Genomic DNA, 11598 nt, shown 5'->3' with positions numbered 1-11598 from the left:
TTCCGATTTTTGTTTTCATGATGTTCTTTTCAGCGGTGCTTCCAGTTCGCTCCATGTCTCTGCTGAAGAGCTCTTCCTCTCCAACGTAACCAGTCTTGCACAAATGTCTTTCTTTGTGCTGACATTTACCTATTCTGTCTGTCTTTCTTCCGATAGTTCTTGGTGACAGTCCATTGCCGGCCCATGAGCTAACTCTCTGCTTAAGCTTGATGATCTACAGAGTAGATGGCAAGGGCAGTCACCAAGAATTTTAACTTACTTTTGTGCACTCTGTTATATCCTGAGAGGAACAGGTCACCCACCTCTAGCTACCTATTTTACTGTTAAAAAAACAAAACAAAAAATATCTTAGGGAGCAGATAACTAGAGCAAGAGGGTTCAGTGGCTGGAATTCTTCCCTTTGACACAGCAGAACCAAATACAATTCTTTTTCATGTTTCCTGGATAACCTTCAGCAACTTCTAAAATCATTATGGTGCATTAGCTCAAAAATGTTAGGGCTGGCACAGTTGCCAGCTAGCCATGGCTCCACACCTTACCTCTTTTCACCAGTGGAAAAATTAATTGGGATGCAGTAACTGTGTGAGAGAAATCAGAGTCGGCTGTTGCCCTGTTAAAGGATGGTGCGTAGTTTGTCTTGCTCTTGCAGCTCAGCTTGGCCTCTTAGGTTAGTGTGCTCAGTATGACTTTCAATCTTTCCTTGGTCCTGCCAAGGATAAGGCAGTGAAGACCATGTAAATATAGACTGCTTCTCTTTGGACAAGCAGCAGGAAACATAAATAGACATTTGATTTATCGGTAAGTAGTTTCTTACTTGCTATCAAATAAGGCCTACTGAGATTAAAATATTAAGAGAAAATGACCGTGTTAATGTTTCTGTTTTAAAAACAAATAGGCAAAGCCTGTAGAGAAGAAATATTCCTGAATTTCTGAGAGTATTAGAAACACTGCAGAGGAAAAAATTGTGAAAATGACTGGACAGGGGACTGCTAACTACAACAAACTTAAATTACAAATGGGCTTATCATAAAAAAAAAAATCAATACTCAGGAACACAGAAAATAGAGATGGAAAAGATATATTGGGTCATATTTTGCATCTCCTGCTAGAATACAATTGTTCACTGCAGTACATCTTTTATCCAGTGTAGCCTTAAATTGCTCAAAGCAAAGGAAATTCCTCTACTTCCTTTGGGAGTGTCTGCCAGAGACTGAAGATCTCGCTGTCAAGGGATGTTTCCAGACGTTTAACCTAAATTATGTTCATTTTCCAACCATTAGTGCTGAAGTTCCCTGCTTGGTGTTTATACCTCTCAGAAGGACCTTGCCGTGGTAGTCCCTTCGATATTGTTTGCTCATTACACAAAAGAAAAGGCAACTCTCTGGAAATGGATAGGAAATGACGGGGCAGGGTGGTGCTGTTACGTCTCAGTGGCTATGTGCACATACCTACACTTGCATCCTTCTCTGCTCCGGGGTTAGCAGAGCACCTTTCCAGCAGGATGAATAAGCTGGAGGGCCATGTATGACCATCCTGCTTCCAAACCAGGTGCTTAGGTTCCCGCTGTCTGGCCGCGTGTTGGACCATACGCCCTTACCCAAAGTGGGGTGTGCAGAACCAGAGCGTAACAAGGTGCACAAAGGCATGGCTGCTGTTATCCAGAGACAGGGATCTCTGGGAAGTTCTTGTGTAAGAATAAATGATACGTTTTGATTAACAACTTATTGTAACGGAAACAAGAAAACAGAGGTATGGAGAGGCCAAACTTTTGTGGGGTGTGGGTATGCGTAGGAGGAAATACGTTATGTTACTCAGTCCCTCACATTGGTACTCTCCAGATTTTCTGTGGGCCTTCAAACTAAATCATTTAAAAATTCCAGCTGTAATCACTTTATAGGACAAGCCCTTCTTATTCATTACCACACTGTAACTCTGAAGCAGGCCAATTTCAATGATTTGGTATCTCGTAGTTAAATTGCACCTCAAGATGGTATTTCATTGTATGCAGTTAGATAGATGGATTGTGTCAGAAGCACACAAAAGAGAGGTAACTGCATACTCAGAAAATGCAACATGTTTCTCTTTCCTCGAAACCTTCCCTTGAAGATGCCCTTTTTTCCCATAGACCCTTTCACTGTCTTTAAACACTGGTGACACCTTTGTCTTCACCCCGTCACACAATTTTCCTGTTATCTTAGAGGCTTGCTGCCAGATGAGGACACTGGACAGTGGGATTGGAACCTTCCCACTCCCTGACTCAGGGAACCGATCTACAGGGCGACACACTTCTAAGCAAGAATCAGCCTTGGAAACAGAAGTCCTTGCACCGTCTGAGCAAGTTCTTCCAGCTCCTTCAGTAAAAGCCAAAACTCTTGAGCGAGAAGTGCCTTCAACAGCTAAGAGCCAGGAGTCTCTGGAAAGCATAATTAGTCACTCAACATCTGATCCAGCCATGACTGCCAAAGGTATACGACCTTTTCAAAGTCGCCTTTCAAAACCAGCTTCCTCAGGTAAAATGTCAATTACACTGAAAATCACATTATTTCTGGCCTGACGTCTGTTTTGATTAGCAGAAGTCCTATAATAACGACAGTTGATAACAGAAATGTTAAATGCAGAGCAGAAGATATTTCCTTTTATGAATACGTAAGGTTAACAAGTTTGTGACCTGAGCCATATGGAAATTTTCTTACACATAATGCTTATCTGAGGAAGGAAAATGTGATAAGTACTTAAATCCTTTTCTGAAGAAACAGTACTTGAAGAAGAAACATATGCTAGCCGTGGAATTTGACTTGAATAAGAACGCGGATGTCCAGCAATAGTCAGGATTAGACTTTGTGCAAAGAACAAAGCATAGCAATGTTGTGACACGGAAAAGTTATTTTCATAAAGACTTCCTTTTGAAAACAGATTTGGACTAAGACTCTTTTGGCCTCAATGCATAAATTCTGTCCCAATGAATATATGGCCTTGACCTCAAACAAGACTCTCATTACTACATTATACCAACATATTTCTATATATGAACATAAAACACCTTGCTTTCACTTAGCAGCTATGTGTATGTTTAAACTATAAACCAAAAGTTGAAGAAGAAATAAAAGGACGAGTGCTCCAGCAAAGCACCGACAAAGAGCTTTGTATTAGTAGATACTTCCATTAAACTCTCTGCAATTTTTTGTAAACGCACACTGACCATTCATACACATTTTTGAAGGTTTTTGAGTTATTAATATATGATATCAATAACATTAGAAATTTTTGCATGTATCATTTATAACAGGAAATTTTTCATAGTCAGTGTGATAGATATGGTACAAAATGCAGTAGAAGTAATTGGTTTAGCGGAGAAGAGTATTGTTTTATTGTGACCGAATGCAATGTCAAATATTTATTGGGGTTATGGCTATTAGCACTTTGTCAGCTTAAGTATTTATTGCTCCTATAAAAGTTGTGTGTTTAACTTGCATAAATCTGTATCACAGTATAAGAGACATTCCATGTAATTAGCATGTAAGGTTAAATATCAAGTTTAAGCTTAGTTTAGAGCCATCAAATAATGTGTTCTGCTAATGAGCTGATGTATATTATCATAAAATCATGGAATCGTTCAGGCTGGAAAAGACCTTTAGAATCATCAAGTCCAGCCATTCCCCCAGCACTGCCAGGTCACCACCAACCCCTGTCCCTCAGCACCACATCAACACGTCTTTTAAATCCCTCCAGGGACGGGGACTCCACCACTGCCCTGGGCAGCCTGGGCCAGGGCTTGACAACCCTTTCAGTGAAGAAATTCTTCCTCGTGTCCAACCTAAACCTCCCTTAGTGCAACCTGAGACCATTTCCTCTAGTCCTGTCACTTGTTACTTGGAGAACAGTCCGACCCCCACCTCGCTACAACCTCCTTTCAGGTAGTTGTAGAGAGTGTTTAGGTCTCCCCTCAGCCTGCTTTTCTCCAGACTAAACAACCCCAGTTCCTTCAGCTGCTAGTCATAGGACTTGTTCTCTAGACCCTTCACCACTTTGTTGTCCTTCATTGGACACGCTCCAGCACCTCAGTGTCCTTCTTGTAGTGAGAGGCCCAACATAAAATTGAGCCTAGGAGGCAGGAAGCCTCTCTTATATGTTCATAAGATGCATAACAGAAGAATTCTAATTAAGCCTCTTAGGACTTAGTTGATTTAGCGATTTTCTCAGTGCAGTATTGTAACGGTGTAACTGCAAATACACACTGAATGCTTCGTTGCAGACTCCCCTGCTCAGTTCAAATCACAGCTAAATAAAAGGTATTTTAATACTTAGTATTTTTTAAATAAATGTACTGTTAATTAATGGTACAGCTAAGAAGGTTTCAGGAGAGAAATCTTGGTTATAGATTATATGCTACATGCTTGAATGGCCACATGTGTGACCTCAATTCAGCAGCGTGCTATAGAGTGGAGTCCATGATTAAACACTGTCATTATAACAAATTGAACAGAAACGGCAAGCATTGAATTGCTTCATAAGAAGTCAGTAGCAGTAAGATTGTTCTGATCTTAATGCTAATATCCACTGCACCAACCTTGTAAGGTTTGTATCTTAATTAAATTGTCATGGAGAGATGTTAAGGAAAAAAAAAGTAGTATACATCAGATGGTGGGGTCAAGTTATTCTTTACTAGAATATTTTCATTTGATTCTTCCCTCCCTCACTTTCTCATCCAAATTACAGTTATAATTTTATTTCATATGCACCATATGTCTTCTTTGGTGTTCCGATTTTGCGTAGTGCACATATAGCAAATAGAAAGGTGAGCTGATTGAGAATTTCTGCTGGAAAGGTACTTCTAATTATGTTAACAGACTGTTCTCTCGCTGAGAACATAAAATAGCACAGCAGATACTACAGTGTCTAGAAGTAGTCATTGAATGTTGTTTCTTATGTAAAAGAGTATATAGTTTAAAACTATTAAAGGGCTTTAAATCCATGCCTTCCTCTGCTCTTGAGAACTGGGAAAGGCTTTGGATCAAATTCTGCCACTGTAGTTGTTAGAATTATTCCAGTAAGTTAGTAAGTTGTTCCTTGAAGTAGTAAGATATTACTTGACATAATGAAAGCATCATGACTTGCCCCAGTTTTTACTGAACTATAATTGAAACACTGTCATAAGGATGCTGATGAGACCTACAATTTAAATAATGTCTCTCTTAATTCAGGAATAATTAACCTTACAAAGCAAAGTGAACAAGTACCAAGTTCTGTGACCTCTGCCTCATTAGAGCATACTGAAGAGACTGCGGAGAACAGAAAAGTTCTTCCAGAGTGGACCACCAAGAAAACCGCTAAATCAAAGGTATAAGTTAAGAAGTGTCATTACTAAATGAGATGTGTATTGTGGTGTGAAGAATCAGAAATGGTGAATGTTTTAATACAGTGTGATTTCTTACTTAGCTTCCCCATACCTGTTTGCAGGGTTTATTGTACTGAGCTGCTGCTCCTGAAAGGTTTAAGACTTCAGGCCTTCCATGACTAGAAGCTGTCCAGAGCTGTCAGTATTATTCTTCACTTCCAGAAGAATATCCTTCTGGTTGCTTCCTGAAGAGAAATAGGATAGGACTCAGCTGGGAATTAAGGGCTTTCCAGTACTGTAATGTAAATGCCAGGACAAGGGGTATGAATTTAGGAAGAATTTAGTATTTACTGGTATAGATGGCATGAGTATGGTCTACTGGCCATCCTAAAAGTCTCTAGAATTGCTTGCAGCAAACCATTCATTGTGTGATAATTTTGCATGTTACAAATACACTGTATTAAACATAACTTGAGAAGTTTTAAAAGTTAACTTTGTGGATTAAATTAACTGCAATTGTTGGTAGATGTGAAAATGGTGTTACAGTGAAAAAATGGTAAAATGTGGACTGTTTCTGCCAGACTAACTTAGGGGACTTGCCAGGACAAGAATGTGTTATTTCCCCCATGTCAAACTGATGATTACTTACTTGAAGGAGAGATGGTTAGTTAAACTGGTAATGCAGACCTTTTTCCAGTTGAACAATCCATTTATACTGCAGGATTAATATAAAATGTCCCACTCCTAATAGCATCTTCGGCATTGCATCGTCCAAATGATTGCCATACCCTTGTTCATACAGGACAGAACTCTGAGAGTGTGTACGTACTCTGCGAGCAGCAGTGACGCTGAGCTGGAGCCAGAGTACGAAAGGAGTTATTTTACAACTGCAGAGGAGACTTTTGTGGAGTTAACAAAGAACAGCAAACAAGGTAATTGAAAATTCGTACATAAAAATGTTTGTCCCTCGTCCACACTCTGACTCAGCAGCAGAGAGTGTCCTTCCTTGAACTTTCTGTCTAGTTTTCACTTTCTAACCCCAGATCTTACTTCAGTCTAATTTTCCATTAGCTTTTTATTACTTTTTGCTTTTCCTTCTCTGTGTGTAACTTTTTTCCGTTCTTCCACAGTTTTTGCTAGCGAGAGCTTAACTTGTAGTTTTTTGTACATAAATCCCTGCAGTGTAAGTAAAAGAAGTCTTCTGTTACATTATTACAAAATTTAAAAGGTGATTTCAAAGACAGCTTCCCTTTTTATTATTTTGAATTACGTTAGCCAATTGAAATAACACGATGATCAAGGCCATAGTTTTCCAACCCTGTATCAAAGTGATGTTGGTTGTGGTGCCGTAGTGAATTCTCTCTCTTTGTCCTCCGTGTATATATTGCCATTTTCGAGTATTAAACCTTTTTTGTGAGAGTTGATGGCAATTTGTAATTTGCTGAATTCCAGTAGGTAAAAACACATGAAGTGAAGTTCTTGAGATAATAGTTTTCTGTGTGTTTAATAACCCCCAAAATTGCTGCCTTGTCCTGACCACCAGCTTGCTGTGCTGCGAGCCACGTTTCAGTGCAGACGTGTGCCCTCTGGGAGAGGAGGAGAGCGTGGCTTGCCCACGCAGCCGATGGCTTCCCTGCAGGAGATAAATTCTGGCAAGTGCAAAGGCCAGTGCAAGGTCTCAGCACCACTGAAGCCCTGAGAGCTTAAGCAGTGCTTCAGTGATTCGTAGGATTTGTGCTGACCCTCTGCCCAGCAGTGAGCTTGACCTAGATTAGCACCTACGGTAGATACCACAGGATGAATGCTTTAAACATGCCACGGACGGCTAGATACTGTCCACAGACATACTGTGTTCTTTAGTGTCTGCTGGCAGTTGGACTTAAACATGTGGCATTTTCACAGATAATCCATTTTTGTGATTCCCCCTGAGAGAAGCAGAGAGGGAAGCTAGAACTATTTGTTTGCATTGCTCTTGTAACTTTATATTTTTAATCCATATGAAATGTTGTAAGTCATTTCACTCAGCCCATAAATGCTTCTTTTTACAGAATTTGCTTTTTACGAATCATGTTCTAATAGAAGAAAGATGTGTTTTATTACAGCGGTAGATAAGCATTTTTTTCTGTATTGATCACAATTTGCAAAAAAAAGGGTTTTATTTAAGCAGTTGCATTAAATGGCAGCAGATTCCAAGTTTAATGATACCTAGGCATGACTTGAAGTCACCATTTTACATAGCAAGTCATTAATTTTGTGTATATGCATAACTTCTGGGCTAGTAACAGAACTAGTATTTGTAATTGTGATTGAGACAAATAGAAGAAAGCATTATAAAGTATTATTGCAAGAGTATTTCTCTGATAGTCATTCCTTAAGGTCAGGATTTCTTTTCTGTGCTCTATAAATGCGGTTCTCGCATAGTATTAATAACAATACTTTATTCCACTCGGTGTCCAGAGATCTTAATTCTTCATGCACACAAGTGATACAACCTCAAAACATCCACATGAGGCTGAGGTAGGGACAACAAACCATTCATAGAGAATATTTTTATATGTATAAATAACGATACTTATTAGATTAGTCCCCAAAACATTCATGAACTTTCACCAGTTGCACAGTTATCACATTGGAATGGTTTTTTGTCTTCCATTTATGAGCAGGGCACAGAGGCCGGATGCCCAGTGCAAAGGCTATGAAAAGTCAGTGATAAGACCTTCACTGATTTAGTGGGCTTTGGATGAGACTCCCAGTACACTGCCCAGTGTTACGGAGAAGGTCAGTAGAGCAGCAGAGAAGAAGCCAAATAGTCCAGGTTCTTCCACTTACACTGTGAAAATGTTTTGATTCCCATTTCATGAAGGTTTTATCCTGATGAGATTCTCTTGCAGGCACTGGAGGCAGAGGCTTTTCTAATGCTGTGGGTTATAAGGTAGAGTTAAGGTATGTGTTACAAGAAGTGTGAGGAAAGAAGCTAATGATCACGTAAGCCTCTGTCTCCTGCACGTTTTCATGAAGCTGCAGAAAATTTCTTTGGTTTTGTTTTGACCTCATGAATAAGTTTTCAGCCTTGGACTTGGAAACCTATGTTTTATTCCTAATGTTCTTGTATTACAGTCGGTTCTATAACAAATGGGTAGGACTTTACGAGTCTATTTTTTATCGTGCTGTATTCATTAGATAAAAATGTAGCGAAAAGGAAATTATCCAATATAGTCAAACTGAAAGACATGCTGAAAGAACTTACCACAACTGCCGTGTAAGGCTGTTAGGAGAGAAGAACGAAAACTTAGAGCAAGTAAATAAGTAGAAAGATCCCCCCAAATTAACCGTCTCATCTATAATTTAAAAAGAAGGGAAATCAATCCTAGCTGTCTCATACCATCTCCTTCACCTTGAATATTAAATATGAACAGTCCCCTCCACATGCATTGACTGGAGGGTTAGGAGCTGATATTTTAATGCTTCTATTCCATTGAATTCCAAATACCATAAAGCATTTGAAATACTTTTAAAAATTGTAAAATTACGTTACAGTGTATGTAGACTGATTTCATCAATTAAATATGCCACAATGGTATTATTTTTATCATCTCTTACAGCTGAGCAGGAAAAACAAAATCAGAGAAAGTCATTTCTGGGGAACCCGATGTCAATCTTGGATTTATACCAACACAGTCTCTATGGCCATTTTGGAGAGGATGGACCTGAACAATTAACACATTACAGTTTAATTGAGCAGCTGAGTGGAGCTTCCAGTAGAGACAGCAAGGAGAGCCCAAGTGTGAGTTACTGTGATTTTTGTATTACTTCTCATATTACTTCTTGATTATTTTTATTTGCCTCCTGTTTTTTCCTCAGTGTGTTGATTACAAAAAAACCAGGCAGACATGAAAAAAACAGCTGACCTGCTGGAAAGGAAAGATCTAAATATTTTTAGAACAGCGTGTTACATTCTGATGCTCACCTGTCATAGAATTAGACTTCCAAAACCGACAAGTAGAGACAGGCTAGTGCCAGCACTCTGCTGTTAAAGAGGAGTTGAAATTTGTGGCTAACATGAAAACACAGAATGTATCTTGTACGACTTCTCCTCCACGTGTAGTTAGATAATACATACAGCACAACATGTAGCAAATGTCTTAAACACGTGTAGTGTACCTGAAAATTCAAATGAAACTATGCTGTGGAAGTCAGCTGTCTGAATGGTCTCTTTTGATATAACTCTTGGGGTTACCTCTGGAACTCCTGAACTGAGGGGTTTAAACGCTATTTTAATGAAGAGCAGTCCTGATCTGACTGGTGGTCTACACTAAGCGTGTTTTCTCCGCTTACTTCATGTGAATCCACTTGCTGTTTCTGTCTCTAAAAATGTTGAACCTGACATCACGCAGTCTCAACAACCCGAAAAAGCACCTTCTCAGCCTGCTCTTTTCCTTCTCTTTTCTCATGCCTTCTCCTCTCATCCTCACACTTCCTCACTTATTCTGTCCTTTGCTCTGACAAGCCTTTTTGTTTGAAAATAGAACACCCAGCCATGATCCTCTGTAATCAGCTTGCCTCCACGCTGATTACAGGGTCTTTCCTTGGCTCGTTTTCTATTTACAAGCTCTTTTGTTTCTGTGTGTAGTACTCAGCACATTTTGGGTATGTCACAGCATAAACAAAGGTGGTAGTGGAAAACAGTGAACATACTGGCATAGTTCATAGGTGAAAAAGAATTCTTACCTCTTCCCAGACGGCAGTTTTCAGCTTCAGAAAAATCACTGTGTGTTATAACTCCAGAGGATATTAACTGAAGTTCGAGTCTTACAGCTTTCCAGAATCTGGGCCAAATATGCAGAAGGAATGTGTGGAACAAACTGGCAGTGTCCCTGTTTACTCCCAACTCTGCTGGCATGAAAGTCCCACTTAACTAAATACTAAATTGACACTCAAACTTCAAAAGAAAAATCCTGAAATATATCCATCTCATTTCCCAATCAACCAAATTTCACTAGTACCCAAAATATAATTAAATCTGAATATATTTGGGTCATATTAGAAAGAATAATTTTAAAGAATCTGGCTTCAGAAGAGTATTAAAAAGGGTTGATGAAGGAAAATAATTTCAGCATCCACTTAATTCCTCATCTTGAACATCTAGAAATTCACAGCTTAATTATGAAGATGAGATGTATTATATATGTATGTATGTATGTATATAAAACTATACAAAAATCAGTTCTGCTTTCTGAAGGGCAAGGTCTTTCGCTGTTAACAGAGCTGTTAGATTTGGTTCCACTGTAGAAAAGTGGCTCAGAGTTCCATCTACTTGTAATTAATTCTTTTCATGCATTACTTGTATATGACATCCTTCAAATGTGCCCAGTCGGCATCAAAACTTAAAACAAAACTCACCGAAATAGCCTGCGGATCCTTGTAAAACTCCACCATTAAACTAGAAAGCCACAGGTGTAACTCAGCACTCGGCGTTTTTCGAGCGTTGTGTTGGGGGCTTTCGAGATTGCTTTCTGAGGATCTGAAATAGCTCTCAGAACAGCATTGCCTCTCAGTGAACGGTGAAAGCTCAATAAAGCACTAGAGATCGGCCTATTAGTATTAAACTTTTCAGAATGACAAATGAGAAGCACTAACCATGAAAAGCAGGTTGCCCTGAACTCCTTGTTTGAACCGGCATGGCAAATTTTTCTGAGCTGTAATTTGTCCAAGCCAAGAAGATCCGCAGTCTGTTTAAATTAGAACTGTGTGATCTGGAACATTACCCACAGAAGAAGGGGCACATCAGAACCTGAGGCACTTATGGCCAACAATACTAAAAAAAAAAAAAAAGTTAGATGAAGGGGGAGGGGAATGCAGCTTTCACGCAGAATATTTGTCATTTGGAAAAAGGAAATGCTATGTGCTTTGAATTTCCTTCCCAAATGGTGTGAATGAAGCCTTTAAAAAAAAAAAAAACCAACCAAGTGCCTGATGGGCAGAGAGTTTACGCTGCTTGTCGAAAGAGCAGTGTGCTGTATCAGTCCTCAGCCCAATTAAGTTGGACTGTACAGCACCAGTACGAAAGTGGCTTCAGACTGGGTGCTCTAATGAGACATTCTGGCAGGAAGCTCCATTTGAATTGTCTCCTTCTCACCGTCACCAGTGTTACCCCTAAAGCATATACACAACTTTTATCAGCAAAAAAAGAACTGCACAGGAGTTTCAGGTGGGAAACAACCACTGGGCAATTTCTGTGATAAAGGGACACTGAATGGACAGTT

The 11598-nt window shown here is 39.4% G+C and overlaps 1 protein-coding gene across 1 annotated transcript in view; it reads left to right on the top strand.

Annotated features, from left to right (window-relative positions):
• NCKAP5 (NCK-associated protein 5) overlaps positions 1 to 11598 on the top strand; it is a 191655-nt gene that overhangs the window by 158195 nt on the left and 21862 nt on the right. Inside the window, exons 12-15 of the mRNA XM_010143987.1 lie at positions 2199 to 2510; positions 5202 to 5338; positions 6138 to 6267; positions 8938 to 9119. Coding sequence (XP_010142289.1) covers positions 2199 to 2510; positions 5202 to 5338; positions 6138 to 6267; positions 8938 to 9119 — 761 coding nt within the window. The remainder of the gene's footprint in view (positions 1 to 2198; positions 2511 to 5201; positions 5339 to 6137; positions 6268 to 8937; positions 9120 to 11598) is intronic.

Source organism: Buceros rhinoceros, unplaced genomic scaffold, assembly GCF_000710305.1.
Source record: "Buceros rhinoceros silvestris isolate BGI_N320 unplaced genomic scaffold, ASM71030v1 scaffold389, whole genome shotgun sequence".
NCBI classification, from domain to species: Eukaryota; Metazoa; Chordata; class Aves; order Bucerotiformes; family Bucerotidae; genus Buceros; species Buceros rhinoceros.
The sequence above is the reverse complement of the archived record's forward strand: the minus strand, read 5'-3'. Positions and strand labels throughout refer to the sequence as shown.